Here is a 22,231-nt window from a genome sequence, read left to right on the forward strand (position 1 = left end):
TTTTTTGATCACTATAGATAGATACCTTTGAGACTTTAATGCTTATAAAGAAGATTCAAGAGGTGTATAAAAATGGAGATGGTGAAAATTTGGAAATTATATGTCCAATCAAGGGTCAAGCTTGCATTGCTAAATATGAAAAGGATGGGCAGTGGTACAGAGCAGAAGTTATTGGTGAGTACTTTCAGTGAAGTACATTATAGCACTTCGAGTTAATTAAAATTAAGTATCTATAACAGGGGCGTAGCCAGACTTCGGTGGGAGGGGGGTCCAAAGCCCGAGGTGAGGGGGCACATTTTAGCCCCCCCCCCCCCTAGCACCGCCGAACCGCCGCCACATTTCACGACCTCCCGCCCTCTCAACCCCACCCTCCCGCTGTGAACCCTCCCCCACTGTCACCTACCTTCGGTTTTGCTGGCGGGGGACCCCAATCCCTGCCAGCCGACTCGTCATCCTGCAGTCAAAAAAGTCTTTGTTCTGTTGCATACTGACATGCAGGACATCAGACTCAGAACAGAACGAGCTTCGTTCTGTTCTCCGAGTCTGACGTCCTGCACATACAACTTGCAGGACGTCAGCATGCAACAGAACAAAGACTTTTTTGATTGCAGGACAAAGAGGACGTCAGCTGGCGGGGATTGGGGTCCCTTGCCAGCAAAAGCGAAGGTAGGAAAGGGGGGGGGTCCAGGACGAAATCTACGGGGGCCCAGGCCCTCTCAGACCCCACGTAGTTATGCCACTGATCTATAAAAGAGGGAGCAGTTATATCACATGATGTGCCATACTGGATGTTTCATAGCACCTATCATACTGTCTACAACTATGGCTAATCTGGGTCACATGTAACCTAGCAGAGTCTGAGTAGATTAATTCCATGTTGCTCAGTCCCGAGGATGAATGGTGGGGTAATATTTATTTACAGACTTTTCTAACTTTTCTGAACACCATTTAAACCCAATTCTGACTGTCTATGAACTTTGAAATTTTGTCATTCCTTTCGAGTCTCAAATTAATATATGAAAAATTAGAGAGCTTTATCGGAATAACTGAATAAATTTGTTGACTATCTTTCAATGGCCAGATCCTTATTCCTCAAGTTAGGACTCAGAATATACATATGATGTATAAAAGCATTCCAGTGACCCTCTTAAAGGAATTGGGGGGGGGGGGGGGGGGGGAGCTTTTCAGAGGCATGGCTACCATTGAGTGAGCCTGGCAAAATGTCTGATGCCGCCTACAACTGAACTCTCCTTTCCCTTCCCATCCTCTTCTCATGCCCAGTTTGGCATCTCTGCAGCTTCTCACTCACCTACATGCCTGCCAGTCCTCTTAAGGCTGCAGTGGGTTGCAACAGAGACTGAAAGCTGCCTCTCTGTCTGGCAGAGCCTTTACTCCGCGCATCCCACCCACCAGAGAGGCAGCTTTCAGCCTACTTTGCAACCTGCTGCAGCCTTTGGAGGAGCGACAGGCAGGTGAGTGAAGAGCTGCAGGTATTCTGACCCAGGGGAGGGGAGAGGAAGGGATTGAAAGAAAGGACAGGATTGGGGTGAGGAGTGGTATCGCACTGGACCAAGAAGACACACAAACTGCTGTGATAACAGGTACAAAAAAAAGTATGTTTTGTTTAATGGTGATTATTGCTGTATATTTAATGCATTAATAACACAGTTAACATGCTAAATGTTTTTAACATGCATTAAAAAGTTTAAAACATGAACTGCAGGTCTCTTCCCCCACCCGCTACCATCCTGCATTGTAAAAAAAAAAAACTGGGTCTCGCCTGAACTGCAGGGACCAGCTTCCGGGTCAGCCCTGCTGCTACGGGAAGATACATCTGCCAGCGGTGTGGGGGGGGAGGAGAGCCGTTCACCTGCGACCCTGAAGTGACTGCAAATGTACGAGCCCATGGTACTTTAGGAGGTGCTCTGGGCTACGGTGTTGGGGCCTGTAAAAGGTGGCCCGCATTTTCATTCATTCTGTTTCTATCTGCCCCTCTTGGTCCTCTTACCTTGCCTTTAATGCTGAAGGCAGGCTATTTCTCATCCACCCATGCTTTCTGTAGAGTCCTGCCTCTTCTGACAGAACTGCCTCTTTCCAGGCAGGATGCTACAGAGAGACGGGCATATGAGAGAAACAGCCTGCCTTCTTCGTTAAAAGCAAGGTCAGAGGACTGAGAGGGGCAGGTAGAAGCAGCATGAGAAAGAGAGAGAATGTGGACTCTGTGGGGTTGGAGAGAAGTGAGAGGTGCCAGAGTGCAGGTAAGGGGGAGGGGAGATACAGCCAGGCAGAGATGCCAGGACCCGGAAGAGTTTGTACCCATAGAGGGGAGGAGAAGAGAAGAGAAGAGATGGAGACTAGACAGATTTCAGGAGGAAGAAAAATGGAAGGAAGTGAAGGAAAGAAAAGATAATTTAGGCCCTGGAAATGCAATTCAGAACACAGACAAGAGGGAACAAGTGATTTAAAAAAAAAATCACCAAACAAAGGTAAATATGTCAGTCTTGAGAATTTACATCTGATGTCTACTTTTTGCACTTTGCAGGAGTTAATATGAGGGAGACACTGTGGATTAGTCGTGTAATTTAAAATTTTTTTTATCAATGTGCAGCCTTAATTGTAATATGTCAGCTTTGGGAAATTTTCATCTCCGAGATCTCGGATTTCAATTTCTATTACTGTGGCAGGTTTTCTATATAGGTATAGAATGTGTTTGCCTTCTGCAGGGTTTGTTTAGTGGACCTTGTAATGGGTTCTCTTCCTATCTCTACCACGTTGGGTGAGTTGATGGTATATGGGGTCCATCTTGGTTTTTCCAACTGGGGCCCATTTCAGTCCTAGCTACACCACTGTAAAGCAGTATAATTTTATGGTTGATGTGACAGGAAGCCCAGTTCTTAAACAGCTTTCTTGTTTGAGCTAGTTGTCATGGTATGCGTGGTGTAGTGGTTCTGCAAGCCTAATTTAGGCTTTTAGATGCAAAGTTGAAATGTACATTCTCAAGGATGGTGGTCTCAAAAATGGCCCCCATGTGTAGGACCCTACAAGTTGGCTTTTGGCTTTTTCTGCTCTGAAATTCAAAGTTTTCAAGTTTATTTAATATTTCCTATCCTGTCCTCTGAGAAACCGTCAGGGTGGCTTACAATCTAACAATGCCAAAACAAGAGAGAATGAAAAGTAAAACAAAGATAATGGACAGAGAAAAGACATGGAAAGGAGGGAGGAACTACAATGTTTGCAATAGGAAAGGAGGCGGGGTAAAACAAAAGGGAAATGGGGAAGAGGCTCCATTGAAAGCTGGACTCAAAGTTCAGCAGTAATTTTCATAGGAATCTGAAAAAGAGGTATAATGTGTTAAGCTCAGTTTTGAAAGTGATAAGAGAAGATTTGGAGCATAGATAAGTAAGAGTTGCATTCCAGAGATAAGGTTGTTGTACTGAGAAGATTGTGTCTTGTATGTTCATAGGTGGTCAGATGGTTGGACAGAACGGGCAACAGATTTTGGAAGGAAGATTTTAAGAGTACAAGTGGGTTGTTTTATTTCTTTGTCTCATTTGTATCCCACATTTCCCCACCTATTTGCAGGTTCAATGTGGCTTACATAATACCGTAAAGGCATTCGCCTTGTCCGGTAGAGAAACAAATACAAGGTGATAGTCGATTATAGATACATGTGTTTCAGGTACAATGGGGATAGAGGAGAGGAAGGTAAATAGTGTCCATTGCTATGAGGATTGAGGAGAGGAGATTGTGTAGTATCCAATACGATCTTTGGTTTTGCTGTGTTGCAGTGTGTAAGGTGGTTATGTTGGGTCTGTGGGGTATGCCTTTTTGAACAGGTTGGTTTTTAATGCTTTCCTGAAGTTTAGGTGGTCATATGTTTTCATAGCTTTTGGTAGTGCGTTCCATAGTTGTGTGCATATGTAAGAGAAGCTGGATGCATAGATTGCTTTGTATTTAAGTCCTTTGCAGTTTGGGTAGTGAAGGTTTAGGTATGTTTGGGATGATCTGGTTATGTTTCTGAGTGGTAGGTCTATGAGGTCTGTCATGTAACCTGGGACTTGGCCGTAGATGATTTTGTGGACCAGGGTGCAGATTTTGAAAGTGATGCGCTCTTTGATTGGAAGCCAGTGCAGTTTTTCTCCGGGGGGGGGGGGGGGGGGGGTTGGCACTGTAGAATTGCGATTTGCCAAATATCAGCCTGGCTGCTGTGTTTTGTGTGATCTGAAGTTTCTTTGTGAGTTGTTCTTTGCATCCTGCATAGATTCCGTTGCAGTAGTCTGCGTGGCTTAGTACCATTCATTGTATTAGGTTGCGGAATGAGACCCTCGGGAGGAAAGGTTTTACTCGTTTAAGTTTCCACATTGGAACATTTTCTTTATTGCGGAGTTCACTTGGATTTCGAGCGTAAGATTGTGGTCGATTATGACACAGAGTATTTTCAAGTTGTATGATATGGGGGGGGCGTGTGATCGGGAGTGAATAAGGTTGTGGGTTTGTACGTATTGTATTGAGATGAGAGGATGAGGCAGTGTGTTTTTTCTGTGTTTAGTTTCAGTTGAAAAGAGTTTGCCCATGAGTCCATGATGTTCAATCCAAGTTTTTGTTTGTTTTTGAACAGCATGGACGCTGTTCAAAAATACCATCCTGGAGGCCCAGGCCAAACATATTCCACTAATTAGAAAAGAAAGACGGAACTCCAAAAGACAGCCAGCCTGGTTGAAAAGTGAGGTGAAGGAAGCTATTAGGGCTAAAAGAAATGCCTTCAGAAAATGGAAGAAGGAACCGTCTGAAAATAACAAGAAGCAGCATAAGGAGTGTCAAAGCAAATGCAAGGCGCAGATAAAGAAGGCCAAGAGGGATTACGAAAAAAAGATAGCATTAGAGGCAAAAAAACATAGTAAAAAATTTTTCGGTATATTAAAAGCAGGAAGCCGGCAAAAGAATCGGTTGGGCCGCTGGATGACCGAGGGGTAAAGGGGGCGATCAAGGAAGACAAAGACGTAGCGGAGAGATTGAATGAATTCTTTGCTTCGGTCTTAGGAAGATTTGGGTGGGATACCGGTGTCGGAAATGATATTTCAAGCGGACGAGTCGGAGAAACTTACTGACTTCATGGTAAATCTGGAGGACGTAATGGGGCAGTTCAGCAAACTGAAGAATAGCAAATCTGGACCGGATGATATTAATCCTAGAGTACTGATAGAACTGAAAAATGAGCTTGCGGAGCTACTGCTAGTGATATGCAATTTATCCTTAAAATCGAGCATGGTACCGGAAGAATGGAGGGTGGCCAATGTAACGCCGATTTTTAAAAAAGGTTCCAGGGGAGATCCGGGAAATTATAGACCGGTGAGTCTGACATCGGTGCCAGGGAAAATGGTAGAGGCTGCTATTAAAAACAAAATTACAGAGCACATCTGAGGACATGGATTACTGAGACCGAGTCAGCACGGCTTTTGTGTGGGGAAATCTTGCCTGACCAATTTACTTCAATTCTTTGAAGGAGTAAACAAACGTGGACAAAGGGGAGCCGGTTGATTTTGTGTATCTGGATTTTCAAAAGGCGTTTGACAAGGTACCTCATGAAAGGCTACAGAGGAAATTGGAGGGTCATGGGATAGGAGGAAAAGTCCTATTGTGGATTAAAAACTGGTTGAAGGATAGGAAACAGAGAGTGGGGTTAAATGGGCAGTATTCACAATGGAGAAGGGTAGTTAGTGGGGTTCCTCAGGGGTCTGAGCTAGGACCGCTGCTTTTTAATATATTTATAAATGATTTAGAGATGGGAGTAACTAGCGAGGTAATTAAATTTGCTGATGACACAAAGTTATTCAAAGTCATTAACTTACGACAGGATTGTGAAAAATTACAGAAGGACCTTACGAGACTTGGAGACTGGGCGGTTAGATGGCAGATGACGTTAAATGTGAGCAAGTGCAAAGTGATGCATGTGGGAAAAAAGAACCCGAATTATAGCTACGTCATGCAAGGTTCCACGTTAGGAGTTACGGACTAAGAAAGGGATCTGGGTGTCGTCGTCGATAATACACTGAAACCTTCTGCTCAGTGTTGTGCTGCAGCTCGGAAAGCGAATAGAATTTTGGGTATTATTAGGAAAGGTAAGGAAAACAGGTGTGAGGATGTTAAAATGCCGTTAAATCGCTCCATGGTGCAACTGCACCTTGAGTATTGTGTTCAATTCTGGTCGCCGCATCTCAAGAAAGATATAGTGGAACTGGAAAAGGTGCAGCGAAGGGCGACTAAAATGATAGCGGGGATGGGACGACTTCCCTATGAAGAAAGACTAAGGAGGCTAGGGCTTTTCAGCTTGGAGAAGAGACAGCTGAGGGGAGACGACATAGAGGTATATAAAATAATGAGTGGAGTGGAACAGGTGGATGTGAAGCGTCTGCTCACGCTTTCTAAAAATACTAGGACTAGGGGGCATGCGATGAAACTACAATGTAGTAAATTTAAAACAAATCGGAGAAAACTTTTCTTCACCCAATGCGTAATTAAACTCTGGAATTCGTTGCCGGAGAACGTGGTGAAGGCGGTTAGCTTGGCAGAGTTTAAAAAGGGGTTAGACGGTTTCCTAAAGGACAAGTCCATAAACCGCTACTAAATGGACTTGGGAAAAATCCACAATTCCAGGAATAACATGTGTAGAATGTTTGTACGTTTGGGAAGCTCACCAGGTGCCCTTGGCCTGGATTGGCCGCTGTCATGGACAGGATGCTTGGCACGATGGACCCTTGGTCTTTTCCCAGTGTGGCATTACTTATGTTTGTTTGTTTTTGTTTGTTTATTTATTGCATTTGTATCCCACATTTTCCCACTTATTTGCAGGCTCAATGTTTGATTTTATTGGTGATTTCTGTTAGATTGTGTCTGAAGGGAATGTATATAGTAACGTTGTTTGCGTAGATGAACGGATTGAGGCCTTGCTTAGATAAGGATTTGGCCAATAGGATCATCATTATGTTGAATAGTGTTGTTCCTTGAGCTACTCCACAATCTGCTTTCCAAGGTGGTGATATGTTTAGGTTTGATTTCACTTGATATGTTCTGTTGGTTAGAAAACTCTTAATCCAGTTACGTATGTTTCCAATAATCCCGAAATAGTCTAAGAGTTTTAATAATATATTGTGGTTAACCATGTCGAATGCGCTCGACATATTGAATTGGAGGAGGAGTATACTGTTACCTTTGGCTATTTCTTGCTTGAATTTGGCCAGGAGAGTGACTAGCACAGTTTTGGTACTATGGCGGGGGCGAAATCCCGATTGTGATTCGTGTAGTATTGAGAACTTGTCCATGTAGTCAGTGATTTGTTTGGTCACCATGCTCTCCATCAGTTTGACTGCTAGTGGAATAGATGCAACTGGACGATAATTAGCAAGTTCAGTAGTTTTTTTTCTTGGTATCTTTTGGGATTGGGGTGAGTAGGATGTTGCCATGTTCCGCTGGGAAAAGACCTTGTTGGAGCATGTAGTTTAGGTGGGATGTGAGGTCTGTTAAGAAGCGGTCTGGGTAGGATTTTAATAGGCGGCTGGGGCAGGTATTTACAGGTTCAATGTGGCTTACATAGTACCGGAGATGAGTTCGCAGACTCTGGTGTGAGCAAATACAAGTGATGTTGTGGCAAAATAAAGTTCATGTGGAGCAGTCAGTGGAAGAGTTGTGTTGTGTCCACTACATACTTTAGTTTTGTTGTGTTGCAGTGATCAGGCATTTAAGGTAGATCGGTAGGGTATGCCTTTTTAAACAGGTTAGTTTTTAGTGATTTAGGTGGTCGTACGTTGTTTTCAAGGCTTTTGGTAATGCGTTCAACAGTTGTGTGCTTATGTAGGAAAAAATGGATGCGCAAGTTGATTTGTATTTAAGTCCTTTTGCTGCTTGGGTAGTGCAGATTTAGATATGATCATGTTGATTTGGATACGTTTCTTGTTGATAGGTCTATGAGGTCTCTCATGTATCCTGAGGCTTCACCGTAGATAATTTTGTGAACCAGGGTACAGATTTTGAAGGCAATATGTTCTTTGATTGGGAGTCAGTGTAGTTTGTCACAGAGGGGTTTTGTGCTTTCAAAACGCATTTTTCCAAATATAAGCCTGGCTGCCGTGTTTTGAGCGGTCTGAAGTTTAAGATTTGTTCTTTGCATCCCGCATAAATTCCATTGCAGTAGTCTATGTGGCTTAGTACCATTGATTGTATCAGGTTGCAAAATGTTTCTCTCAGGAAGAATGGTTTCACGCATTTGAGTTTCCACATTGAGTGGAACATTTTCTTTGTTGTGGATTTCACTTGGCTCTCTAGTGTTAAGTTACGGTCTATTGTAACGCTGAGGATTTTCAGGCTGTCTGAGATAGGCAGGGTGTAATCTGGGGTGTTAATACTTGTGGGGTTGTCCGTGCTGTGTTGGGATGAGAGGATGAGACTGTGTTTTTTCTTTATTGAGTTTTAATTGAAATGCGTTTGCCCATGAATCCATGATGTTCAAACTGAGCTTGAGTTCGTTGGTGATTTCTGTCAGTTCGTGTTTGTGAGGAACATATATTGTGACATCGTCTGTGTAGATGAAAGGGTTAAGGCCTTGGTTGGATAAGGACTTGGCTTGTGGTGTCATTAGGTTGAACAGGATCTGTGATAGCGGAGATCCTTGAGGTACTCCACAGTCTGCTTTCTGCGGTGTTGATATGTTTGAATTTGATTTCACTTGATATGTTCTTGTGGTTAGGAAACCCTTTTCCAGCTAAGTATGTTTCCACCAATCCTGAAGTAATCTAGTAGTCTTAGTAGTATATTATGGTTTACCATGCTGAATGCACTAGACATGTCGAATTGGAGGAGAAGGATGCTTTTGCCTGTTTCTATTTCTTGCTTGAATTTGGCTAGGAGAATAATTAGTACTGTTTCAGTGCTGTGGAGGGGGCGAAATCCTGATTGTGATTAGTGTAATATTGAGAATTTGTTTATATAATCAGTAAGTTTTTTGGTTACCAGCGGGATAGATGCTACTGGGCGGTAGTGATTTCATTTGTTTTTTTCTTGGCATCTTTTGGTATTGGGGTGAGTAGGATATTGCCGCCTTTCTTGGGGAAGAGGCCTTGTTGAAGCATGTAATTTAGGTGGGATGTGAGGTCTGCTATGAAGCGGCCAGGGGCGAATTTTATTAGGTAGCTGGGACAGGTATCTAGTTTGCAGTGAGTGTTGGAGAACCTAGTGATCGCTTGAGTCACTGTTTCGACGGTGAGGAGAGCGATGTTAGACCAGGTTCGGTCAGTTGGGTGTTCTCCAGAGGTTGGGTCCAACTCTTTTAGGAAGTTTTCGATGTCTGTGCTGTTCTCAGGTAGCGTGTTACGTAGGTTTACAATTTTGTCATGGAAGTACTTAGCAAGTTTGTCTGCGGATGGGATGTCTGTGTTCGTTGTAATGACCGCTGTGGTGTCTAGGAGTTTGTTCACGAGTTGGTATAATTTCTTTAGTCTTTGTAATCTGTCCCTATTTTAGTTTTATAGTATGATCTTTTGGTCTGTTTATTGCGTATTTGTATTTTCTTTGTGTTTGTTTCCATGCGCTGAGTGTATGTTCATCTTTTATTTTTTTCCATGCTCGTTCGAGTTTCCTGGCTTGTGTTTTTTAGCTTTTTCAGTTCATCGTTGAACCATGGTATCGAGTTGTGCTTGCGTGAGGTTCTTGTTCATAGGGATGCTATTTCATCTAGTATGTTTTTGCATCTTTTATCCCATTCTATAAGGTAGCATACGGAGTCAGTTTGTGCTGTCCATTCATTATTGTATATCTGTTGCCAGAATGTTTTCAGGTCTACTTGACCTCTTGTGCTGTAGGTTGTGTTCTTGTGTATGGTATGAACCCTTCTTAGTTTGTAGTGATCTGTCCATGGTGTTTCTGTCCATTTAATATCTGTTATTAGGTTTGGGTCTGTTGAAAGTTTGTGTGAGATGAGGTTGAGTGTGTGCCCTTTGGTGTGGGTTGCTTGCATTTGTGGCCTTTTGAGATCCATAAGTGGAGGAATTCCTTTCAATCACGAGCGTTGATAGAGTTTGGGTCTTCTAGGTGTAGGTTAATGTCTCCTAATACTAGTATATTGGAGCTGCGTAACCCTAGTAGCGCTTTAGAAATGTCAAGTAGTAGTAACATAACATAGTAGATGACGGCATAAAAAGACCTGCAGTAGTAGTAGTAGTTCGTTACACATGTTTGAAATGAAGTCCATGAAGTTAGTCTGGCCTTCGCTCCAATTACCTGGTGGTCTGTAAAACAATACACAGTTCAAACGATCGCGTAGGATTTTGTTGTGAATTCTGAGGAAATTTCAAGTTGAGGTGTTGTGGAACCGGCAGTGGTTTCGGTCGTAAAGTGGGATCGATAGATTAGCGCTATGCCTCCGCCTCTCTCTCTCTTTTTGGTCCAATGTGTGATTTTGTATCCTGGAGGGCACAGATCTAGTATTATAGGGTCCTTTTGGTCATGGATCAAGGTTTCATTGATGAAAAGTAGATCAAGGTTTTCTGACATGATCCAGTCTTAGTATTGCTGTTTTGTTTACAGCGGATCTGGCGTTGATATTTTATTATGTATCTATGTGTTTGTATTTTATTATGTTTTTTTTTTTTTTAATCTCCGCCTTGGATAAAGGCGGTATATAATTGTAATTCTGTTATAGTCTAGAAATCTATAGCCTTTATTTATAAAGGAGGTTGTTGCATAGGAGAGGGGTTTAGATCTCTTAGGAGCCAATTCTGAAATCATGGGCTTCATTTTAGCTACGGTGGAGCCAGACTATGGTGTTCATTTTTACAAGAAGAGAATAGGAGCTTTAAGATTTAAATCTTGGTGTAAATCAGTCACCCAGTAGTGACCTACAGGTTGGTTTGGCTAATAAATTGGAATCTAGGGATCAGATTTTTACAATAGTTAAATCATCCTTTCCTACTTTAGTTAGGTGACTGAGAAAGATACTAGATGACAGATTTAGCCATTATGATTTACGGTTGTGTTAATTCTAGATTAGAATATTGTAATGCACTTTATTGTGCATTATATCCAAATCCAGATGTAAAGAGTGCAGAAGTAGCTTAATGGTTAGTGCAGCAGCCTGAGAACCAGGGGAACTAGGTTTGATTCCCGCTGTAGCTACTTGTCACATTTCCCCAGGTACAAGAGGGTACCTGTATATAATAGGTATACTGCTTTGATTGTAACTATCCCCTTTCCCTTACCCCAAAGTATTAGATTTAAGAGAGTGCAGTTAGTGCAAAATACAGCTGCATGTTAACAAGTAAGTCTTTTTTTGATCATGTCTTTTGAAAAGATTTATATTAGATGCCTATTGTCTGTCGAGTGAATTTAAAACTCCTGTTTTTTTCTTTTTATTAGTTTTAGGGGGCCCATTATATTTGAGGGAGTTGTTTCTATTTTGTTCGTGCTTTTAGATATTACATTGAGGTATGTGCAGGTTAATGTATTCATGATGTTGAGATGTGGAAGCATATTTTCAAAGCTCTTAGACTTAAAAGTTACATGGAGGGGCATTTTTGAAAGGGACGTCCAAGTTTCGATTTGGACGTCCTTGCAAAACGGTGAAATCCAGAGGCGGGGAAACCCGTATTTTCGAAGCAAGATGGATGTCCATTCGTTTCGAAAACACCATCAGGGACGTCCAAATCCTTAAATTTTGCCGTCCCTAGATTTGGATGTCCCTAAACATGGACATTTCTGACTTTAGGTGATTTTCGAAACCGAAGACGTCCATGTCAAAAACGACCAAATGCAAGCTATTTGGTCATGGGAGGAGACGGCATTTGTAGTGCACTGGTCCCCCTGACTTGCCAGGACACCAACTGGGCATCCTAGGCGGCACTGCAGTGGACTTCATAAATTGCTCCCTGGAACATAGCTCCCTTACCTTGTGTGCTGAGCCCCCCAAACCCACTACCCCCAACTGTACACCACTACCATAGCCTTTGCGGGTGAAGGGGGGCACCTAGATGTGGGTACAGTGGGTTTGTGGTGGGTTTTGGAGGGCTCGCTGTTTTTTCCATAAATGTAACAAGTGAGGGGGGGGGGGGGGAGATGGGGCTGCGTCCGGTCCACTTGTCTGAAGTGCAGGCACCCACTAAAACTGCTCCATGTACCTGCATACTGCTGTCATGGACCTGAGTATATGACATCTGAGGCTGGCACGACATATTTTTAAAGATTTTTTTTTTTTTTAAGAGTCGGAGGGGGTTAGAGACCACTGGGGGGAGTAAGGGAAGGTCATCTGGAGGCATATTTTCAAAGCACTTAGCCTTCCAAAGTTCCATTGAAACCTATGGAACTTTGGAAGGCTAAGTGCTTTGAAAATATGCGTCCTGGTAATTTCGGGCACCTTTTGGTGCCTTGTTCATAAGAAAAACACGTCCGGGTGAAAACGTCCAAGCGTTCATCAGGGAAATCCTTGCTTTTTTTTTATTATGGGTCAAGGACGTCCGACAAGCCCAAGTCCTGCCTTCGCTACTCCTCCGACATGCCCCCTTGAAATTTGGCCATTCCTGCGATGGACTTCAGTTGAAGATGTCCAAAATCAGGTTTCAATTATACCGATTTGGATGTTTCTGTTATGTTTCTGTTACCGATTTATGTTGAAAGATGGACGTCCTCTTTTGAAAATGAGCCCAATACTAACCTATAGAACTTTTTAAGTCTAAGTGCTTTGAAAATGAGCCCCATAATCAATTTTAAATTGAGTAATGGGGGGCTGGAGTTTTTTGTCTTTTATTTTGGTTGGAGGGGGGGTGAGAGGATATGGCATAAATAGAATATTCCAGTAATAATAGACAATGGAAGATATGGAAAATCGGGGAAGAATGTTATTACACAAGATGGTTTTAATAGAATTTTAGGAAGGGGCTGGAGGTTCCACAAATCGAAAGATCACATTTTCCATCACTTAAAGCTAAAAAAAAAAATTAGCAGAATTGTTTTATTAAACGTGTGATCAGTAGGGAATAATTGGCACTTAATTCAGGATTTGAGTTTAGTTGGATAATTAGATTGTTTTAACTGAAACTTGGTTAGCAAGTACTATTGGCTCTAAGAAAATATTGCTGTGCCTGCCAGGATATCGAATGTTGCGTATAGATAGGGAATAAAAGGGGTAGAGTAGCTTGTATCTTCAAAAAAGACTTCTGATGGAAAGAAAAAATTGTGTATAAAAAGGAATTTATGAGATGGAAAGTGAAGTGTCTACCAAAATTGGCTAAGGAGATTTGGAATTAATAGCTTTATTGGTTTTAGAACTAAAATATAAGGGGGGTCTTTTACAAAGCTGCACTAGCATTGTAGCGCACAGTAAAAATCAGCTGGTGGTAAATGCTGAGACACCCATTAATATTCCTATGGGTTACTCTGCATTTGCTGCCAGCAGATTTTTTGCCACTTAGTGTTGCGAAGCCGCTGCTTGAACTTTCGTCAACCATTTTGAAGCGGCACCGGAAGCAAGATAAGTCTGCAGCTGCACTGGGCAAGAAAGAGGGGGGCTCTTTCCTGTCTTGAAGAGGCCACTAGACCACCAGGGTACGATGATAAGAGTGCGGATAGAACACCCGAGGCCAGCCTGCCATTCGTCTGCAAACCCGGACAAAAAAATGGGCAAGCTGACAAAACCCACCCGAATGCCCCGCAGTGTCCTCAAAAAGAGGACATGTCTGGGTAAAACCGTACATATGGTATCCCTAAAAAGCAGCAGCTTCCCCGGGTCCCTGCATAAAGGAGGTTCAGACTCCCAGTTGCCTGCTGATAGTTTTAGCCCCAGTCCTGAGTGCAATTTCTCCCCTTCCATTCTTTGCAGTCCTCAAAAAATGTTCTTTCAGTAGCCATCAATGATAAGCTGCCTGAAGCTGACCCCTGGGCCTTTCCTCTGCCACATCTTGCCTACTTTTTTTTTTTTTTTTTTTAATATCTTTATTAATGCATGGAGACAAGCACAATTGTTCACTTACAGAACAGTTCCACTCCTTGCGACACAACAAAGCAAATCACACTATATAAATGCTACTGTGCTGGCCGCCACAACTTTTTAAATTCCCCTCTCCCCCTTCCCACTCAAGAACATAACATACCTGAACCCCCTCTCAGCAAAGACCACCCCACTCACCCCCTCTTGCTGTCTGTCCGTCATATTTTCCTCAGCTTCCAACAGTGGGGCCCATTGGCATGAACAAGGTGAGCACTCTCCCCCATATATCATGATACTGGCGATGCCCCAGTGAAACAGAGAATTTGAGAGCTGTGACTACCCAGTTAGCCATCTCTTTCATGTAATTCTTCCACAGATGAAGAGATGGGGGCACTGTATCAATCCACGCCCGCAGGATGCATTTCCTTATTAGTAATGTCGCCAATAGAGCGAATTTACATTGGGCTTCTCCCAACCCCTGCTCACGGAGTGAGTCTGCACAACCCATCAGCACTGCTGAATACTTCCATTCCATATCATCATGCTGATCAATCCATAGACTGGTAGGTTGTGTCCATCTACCAGCAGGTGGAGATAGAGAGCAATCCTTTTGCCTCCCTATATGTGGTCATGTGCTGCCGGAAACTCCTGTATGTTCTCTATCTCAGCAGGTGGTGGTCACACACAGCAGCAGCTCTGGCTAGGTCTCCAAGCCTAATCTTTAGGTTTTGTTGAGTACCTGGGGTTGAGGGCTCTTCTTGAGCAAGTGCAAACCTGGTGGTGCCAGGTCCCTCCTTTTCTCCCCCCTCCCGCTGGCTCCGTTTAAAAAAAAAAAAAAAAAGAAATTTGGACGTCCTTTAAGGGTGTTTGTTTCAACATTTATATCAACGTTTATATCAGCGTTTATTGTAGCTGCTCACTGAGACACCAGTCCGTTACAGCTCGGAGCGAGAAGCAGGTAATTTTACCTTTTTTATAGCGGGCAGGGGGTTCCCCATTCGGTCTCCACATGGCTTATGGCATCGGAGGGCAAGGGCGCGAAGATTCGCTCCCCGGACCGCGTGTGTGCGTCTAGCGGGGATGCGGGGGTTTTCAAAGCCTGAATCGCCTTTGTTGGGCATCAGTTTGGAGTCCGTGTCCCGGTTCTTCCTCCGGTGCGGCGGTTTTTCCCGCCATAAGCGCCCATCCCCCGCTGCTCGCCCACTCCATGTTGGCCGGCCACTCTGGACGGCTTCTTCTTGGGCCGCCCTCGAGCTGGGAGACGTTAATGCTATGGTCGCCCTTGATTCAGGCGACGACAAGAAAGCGGCGAAGGTTAAGCGCTGTTCTTCCCAAGCAGCTCCTTCTCGGAGTTTCGCGCCGGACGCCATTTTGGATGCGCAGCATGTTTCTCCCCCGCTCTTGCGAGCGCCGGTTGAGGGTGCGTCTAGGGCCGTGGCCCAGGCGGCAGAAGTGCACAGTCTAGGGGGTTTCTCCCCTGAGTTCTTTTTGCTGCTGCATCAGGCTTTTCTTATGATAAACGCTGCCCCGGCTCCCCCCTCTGATCAAGGGGCTGAGGCCTCCGGAAGCAAACGCCCTCGGGTGGACTTCCAGGCCCTAGAAGACTCTGTCTCCTCTGATGTAGATGAGGGCAGCGTATCTGAGTTCTCCCAACGGTCTTTTGGGGATTCCTTGGAGGAGACGGATTCCCGCTCGGATGGAGCGGATGAACCCTCTGCAGCATGGATCTTTCGCTCAGAGGATTTGCCCAACCTGTTAGTGCAGGCCATGAGCATTTTGAAGAGTTCCTCTCCGGAGGACGTCTCTCCCTCAGCCTCTGTTGGCTCTGCCATTATGCGGGGGACTAAGCACCCGCCTAGAACCTTCCACGTGCATGAATGCACACCTTGATTTCGGCTCAATGGGATTTCCCAGAAGCGAGCCTTAAAGTGGCTAGGGCTATGTCCCGCCTCTATCCTCTGCCTGAAGGTGAACGGGAGGCCTTTCTTGGACCTACCATGGATTCTTTAATCACTGCGGTGACTAAGAAAACGGCGTTGCCGGTGGAAGGTGGCACGGCCCTAAAGGACGCCCAAGACAGGAGTTTGGAGGCGGCTTTAAAGTCGTCCTTCGAGGCGGCTGCTTTAAGTTTACAGGCCTCAATTTGTGGCTCCTATGTGGCCAGGGCGTGCTTGACGCTTGCGCAGCGGGCTTCCCCCTCGGATCCTTCCTTGAGGGCTGATTGGCTAGCCCTGGAATCGGGCTTGGCCTACTTGGCAGGCTGGCTGTATGATGTCTTGAGAGCCTCGGCTAAAGGTATGGCTCAGACAGTCTCTGCACGGCGGTGGCTTTGGCTGAAGTATTGGTCTGCTGACCACGCCTCTAAGTCTCGCCTGGCTAAGTTGCCTTTTAAAGGCAAGCTGCTCTTTGGGGTTGAGCTGGACAAGATTGTGACCGATCTCGGCACGTCTAAGGGCAAGAGGTTACCAGAGGTCAGGGATCGGGCCAATGATGCCCGCCCCGATTCCTCCAAAGGACGGTTTCAGGAAGCCTGTCGGTATTGCCCGGGCAAGTCGAGGTCCTCTGCCCCTTCTTCCATCAAAAGGAATTTCTCCCCCAAGCAGCATTCCTTTCGCAGAGACCGCCTTACCGGAGGTGCCTCCTCCGGTCCTCCCCCAGGGTCTCGTACCCAATGACGGGGCGCTGGTCCATGGCCCAGAGCAGATTGGAGGACGCCTATCCTCGTTTCTGGGCGAGTGGACCAGGGTAACTTCAGACGCTTGAGTGCTGGAAGTCATCAGAGACGGCTACAAGCTAGAGTTCTGCCGACCCTTAAGAATCGGATTTGTGCACTCTCCCTGCAAGTCTCCGGTCAAGCTGTGGCAGTGCAGCAGACTTTGGACAATCTGATCCGCCTGGGTGCGGTTGTTCCGGTGCCAGAAGATCCCCCTGGCAAGGGACGTTACTCCATTTACTTTGTGGTACCTAAGAAAGGAGGTTTTGTCCGGCCTATCCTTGACCTCAAAGGGGTCAATCGGGCTTTGGAAGTTCGGCACTTCCGAATGGAGACTCTCCGCTCTGTGATAGCGGCAGTGCAGGCAGGGGAGTTCATGGCATCCTTGGACATCAAGGAAGCTTACTCGCATATTTCCATCTGTCCTCCTCATCAACGCTTTCCGCGTTTTGCAATTCTGAGGACACTTCCAGTTCAGAGCCCTCCCTTTCGGGTTGGCTACTGCTCCGCGGACCTTCTCCAAGTTATGGTGGTCATCGCGGCCTTCCTACGCAAGAAAGGAGTACAAGTCCATCCTTATCTGGACGACTGGTTGATCCAAGCCCCCTCTTATGCAGAGTGCGGCAGAGCTTCAGACCGGGTGATTGCTCTTTTGAGCTCCCTGAGGTGGATCATCAACTGGGAGAAAGCCAGCTGCGCCCGACTCAGTCCCTGGAGTATCTGGGAGTTCGATTCGACACCCAAGTGGGCAGAGTGTTCCTGCCAGACAATCGGATTGTCAAGCTTCAGGCTCAGGTGGACAAGTTCCTAGCAGCCTCTTCTCTTTGGGCTCGGGACTATGGGCAGCTGTTGGGCTCTATGACGGCCACGATGGAAGTAGTGCCCTGGGTCAGGGCCCATATGAGACCTATACAGCTCTCTCTGCTGCAGCGATGGACTCCAGCTTCGGAGGATTACGCTGTGCTCCTTCCCTTGGATCCAGCGGTGCGCAAGGCGCTGAGCTGGTGGCTGAGGCCAGACAAGCCATCCACAGGAATGCCTCTGGTGACCCCGGAGTGGGTTTTCGTCACGGCGGACGCCTCTTTGTGGGGCTGGGGAGCCCACTGCTTGGGAAGGACAGCGCAGGGGCTCTGGTCCCCTGCAGAGGCAGAGTGGTCTATCAACCTCCCGGAACTCAGAGCCACTCGGTTGGCGCCTTTGGAGTTTCTCCCGGGCCTGGCGCTGAAGCCAGTAAGGGTCCTGTCGGACAGTGCCACGGCTGTGGCCTATGTCAATCGCCGGGGAGGTACCAGGAGTGCCCCTCTAGCCAAGGAGGCCATGAAGCTATGCCTGTGGGTGGAAGCAAACCTGGAACAGCTGTCGGCGGCCCACTTTGCGGGAGTCATGAATGTTGCTCAGGCATTCTTGGACATCACGAAGCACTGGGGCCAGCCGAGCCTAGATCTGATGGCGTCTTCAGCCAATTGCCTAGTGCCGCGCTTTTTCAGCAGACGATGGGACCCTCGATCTCTGGGAGTAGATGCTCTTCTCCCACAGTGGCCGACACAGGAGCTCCTCTTTGTGTTCCCGCCTTGGCCCATGTTGGGCAGGGTGCTAGGCCGGGTGGCAAAGCATCCGGGCCCGATAATCCTGGTGAGTTCGGATTGGCCCAGACGTGCCTGGTATGCGGACCTGATCAGGCTCTCAGTGGACGGACCTCTGCAGATGCCAGCGGAGCGGGGCCTGTTGCATCAGGGCCCCGTGGTGATGGAGGATCCCTCCCCCTTTGGTCTTACGGCCTGGCTTTTGAGCGGCAGCGTCGGAGCAAGCAGAGCTTCTCAGACAAGGTCATCGCCACTATGCTGAGAGCGAGGAAGCGCTCTACTTCTACTGCTTACGCCAGGGTTTGGCGTACCTTTGCATCGTGGTGTGAGGCAGGCTCACTTTCTCCCTTCACTGCTCCAATTTTATCAGTGTTGGCGTTCCTGCAAGAAGGTCTGGAAAAAGGCCTGTCGCACAGTTCCCTTAAGGTCCAGGTAGCGGCTCTTGCTTCAGGGGTCACCTGAAGGGTGTTTCCCTGGCATTGCAGCCAGATATGGTGCGCTTTCTCAAGAGAGTTATTCACCTGCGCCCTCCTCTGCATGCAGTGGTACCGGCGTTGAATCTCAATCTGGTGCTAAGAGCCTTGCAGAAGCCACCTTGAGAACCCTTGTCGAGGGCATCTCTGAAAGAATTGATGTTGAAAGCAGTCTTTTGGTGGCTATCACTTCAGCCTGAAGAGTTTCCGAGCTCCAGGCGCTATCATGTCGAGAGCCCTTTCTGCAGTTCACTGAGGCAGGAGTGTCTATTCGCACAGTGCCTTCCTTCCTGCCCAAGATTGGTCATCGCTTCCATGTGAATCAGCAGCTCTGTCTACCCTCCTTTCGTAGGGAGGACTACCCAGAGGAGTACTCTGCTCTCTAATATCTAGATGTGAGACGAGTCATCATCAGATACTTGGAAGTGACCAATGATTCCGGAAGTCGGATCATCTGTTTGTGCTGTTCGCAGGTCCTCGTAAGGGTCTGCAGGCTGCCAAGCCTACAGTGGCACGATGGGTCAAGGAACCCATTGCAACGGCTTATGTGGCTGCAGGGAAGGTGCCGCCTATCCAGCTGAAGGCTCACTCCTAGAGCACAGGCAGCCTCGATGGCAGAGGCCGGGTCTGTCTCCTTGGAAGAGATTTGTAGGGCGGCAACTTGGGCATCGGCTCATACCTTCTCCAGACATTACCGCTTGACTGTGGCTGCTCGGGCGGAGGCCTGGTTTGGAGCTTCAGTGTTGCGGTCAGGGATTTCTGTGTCCCACCCTGGGTGAGTACTGCTTCGGTACATCCCACAAGTCTATGGATTGATCAGCATGATGATATGGAAGGTAAAATTATGTATCATACCTGATAATTTTCTTTCCATTAATCATAGCTGATCAATCCATAGCCCCTCCCAGATATCTGTACTGTTTATATTCTGGTTGCATTTCAGGTTCAAGTTTAGTGTTCAGTTCCTGTTCAGGAGGACTTCGTGTTCAAGTTTTTTCAATTGGATTCTTCAGGAGTTGAGACGATTTTGTGTTACAGTGAGCTGCTGCATTCCTCTCTCCCCCCCCCCCCCCCCCCCCCCCCGTTTTACGGGGCTGGATTGAGACCTAAATTTTGCCGGTGCTCCCTCCCGCCTCGTGCGGCTGTAGGGCAGCTTTGTACCCCTCCCGCTTCGGCGGTGTTAGGGTCAGTCAGCTCCTCCCGCAGTTGTGGTTGCAGGATAAGCCAGATCCCCCCGCATCGGCGGGTGTGGTGTCCCTCCCCCGCTCCGCGGGGATGAGCTGGACGGATTCCCCTCCCCCACTTGTGTGGGGATGAGCTGAGTTAATTCCCCTCCCCTGTTTCGGCGGTGGTGAGCTGGGCAGAGTGTCCCTTTGTAGGTGTAATTCTCTAAGTGCTGAGTCCTGCGGATGGAGCTTTGATATCGACATACTGAGGAGTTTCCGGCAGCACATGACCACATATAGGGAGGCAAAAGGATTGCTCTCTATATCCACCTGCTGGTAGATGGACACAACCCACCAGTCTATGGATTGATCAGCTATGATTAATGGAAAGAAAATTATCAGGTATGATACATAATTTTACCTTCCACTTTACACTGCAAAATATCCTTGATAGCACCAGCCCATAGTGTATGTAGAGACGGTCACTCCATAAAGGAGTGTAAAAAAGTACCCACATTCGTCCCGCACTTGTTACAAACTTCGTCTTCCCACATTCCCATAATACTCCCTCAGTCTTTGGTGATGTGCACTCTATGTAACATCCTGTACTGAATATGCTGCAAAGCCGCATTTGGGGTTACCTTGTGGAGACCACACCGAGCCGATCCTCAGATATGTTCTCAGCTGTGTCCTTACTCCAGACCGCGGCTAAATGTGACATGTAAGGTGCTTTTTGAGAATCCCTAATCAATTGATACCACTGTGACAGCTTATTGAAGCTTAGTGGCAACTGCATGAAAACTTGATCCAGCTGCTTAAAACACACTAGCGTCCGATGTTTACGCTCCACACTCAGCACATAGTCCCTCACTTGAAGGTAGGCAAAGAATTGGGAGCCAGAGATCTGCCAGGCATTTCTAACCTTGTCCAATGTTGGAAAAACATCCCCTCCCAGCTTTCTGAACTGTCCTATAAATCTACATTCTTTTTCCCACCACCCACGGAACACAGATGCTCCCAGTCCTGCAGGGAAAGCCACATTTCCAGATAGTGTCTGAAATGGGCTAGATCCTTTAGTCGTCCCTTCTTGCCCTCTCCACCACTTCCAAACCAGCTGCAAGGCTACCACGAACGGATTCTATGTTACTTTCCTAGCCCCCTTTTCTTCCCGATTCTAAAACAGCGAATGGTTCTGCCCACACCAACTCTCCCAGAAACCTGCAGGTGCAATGAAACCCCCACCCGAATGAAGCTCGTTAATCCAGCGCATTAAAGCCGCAACATTATAAGTCCTCAGATCTGGCAACCGCAGCTCTTCCTGAATTTGGCTGCGGGTTAACTTGGCAAAGGAAATCTGCGGACGCTTCGCATGCCAGACAAACATGCCCACCAGGCTTCGGAATAGTCCATTCTCTGGCTTTCGCACCCACAGCAGGAGCAACTGCAAAGGATACAGCAGATTGGGCAACACAACCATCTTGACCACAGCTATCCTCCCCATAAAACTCACTGGAAGATCCCTCCACTGACGGCAAAGCTTCTTGACCACTTCCAACCGTTCTGACACATCTCTTGTATACCCATGCCTGGTCTGCACTGAGGTAAACCCCTAAGTACTTAATACCCTCCCGAGCCCAAGTCAGAGGGAAATCCGTCAAGGTCTTACTGTTGCATGGGTCATTGATAGGAAGTGCCTCTGATTTCCCAAAGTTGATGCTGAGATCAGAGAATGCCCCAAAATCCCAAAATAATGTCCATTACGCGTTGCAGAGTAGAGGACGCCTTATCCAGCAATAAAAGCATATCGTCCGCAAATAAATTAATTCTATATTCTTCTCCCCCCACCAAAAGCCCTTTCAGTGTTGGATCCTGCCTAATTCTCGACGCCAAAGGTTCTAGCTTCAGTATGAACAGCAACGGCGACAGCGGGCATCCCTGCCTGTTGCCTCCCTTAAGGGATAATGATTCTGTGAGAGAGTCATTAATGATAATTTGGGCAGTTGGATTACTATATAGAGCTCTAATCCAACTCAGAAAATCTCCTTGGATGCCAAAGCGCTGCATCACCCAAAAGAAATACTCCCACACCACTTTATCGAAAGCTTTTTCTGCATCCAGACTAGCTCGTCCCCTCCTCTCAAGAAGAACTCGGCTCACTTTCAGAATGTTAACCGATGCAAACCTCCCCTGGACAAATCCCACCTGATCAGAGTGCACCAGACAAGGGACTACTTGACCTAGCCGGGCCACCAGCACTGCCACCAAGATTTTGATATCCTGGTTAAGCAGTGAGATAGGCCTTTAAGAACCCACCAACTCCGCGTCTTTTC

The 22,231-nt window shown here is 46.5% G+C and overlaps 1 protein-coding gene across 1 annotated transcript in view; it reads left to right on the top strand.

Annotated features, from left to right (window-relative positions):
• The window catches only part of RNF17 (ring finger protein 17), a 785,154-nt gene that overhangs the window by 374,936 nt on the left and 387,987 nt on the right, over positions 1 to 22,231 (top strand). The window contains 1 exon segment of the mRNA XM_030200280.1: positions 18 to 174. Coding sequence (XP_030056140.1) covers positions 18 to 174 — 157 coding nt within the window.

This window comes from Microcaecilia unicolor, chromosome 4 (genome assembly GCF_901765095.1).
Source record: "Microcaecilia unicolor chromosome 4, aMicUni1.1, whole genome shotgun sequence".
NCBI classification, from domain to species: Eukaryota; Metazoa; Chordata; class Amphibia; order Gymnophiona; family Siphonopidae; genus Microcaecilia; species Microcaecilia unicolor.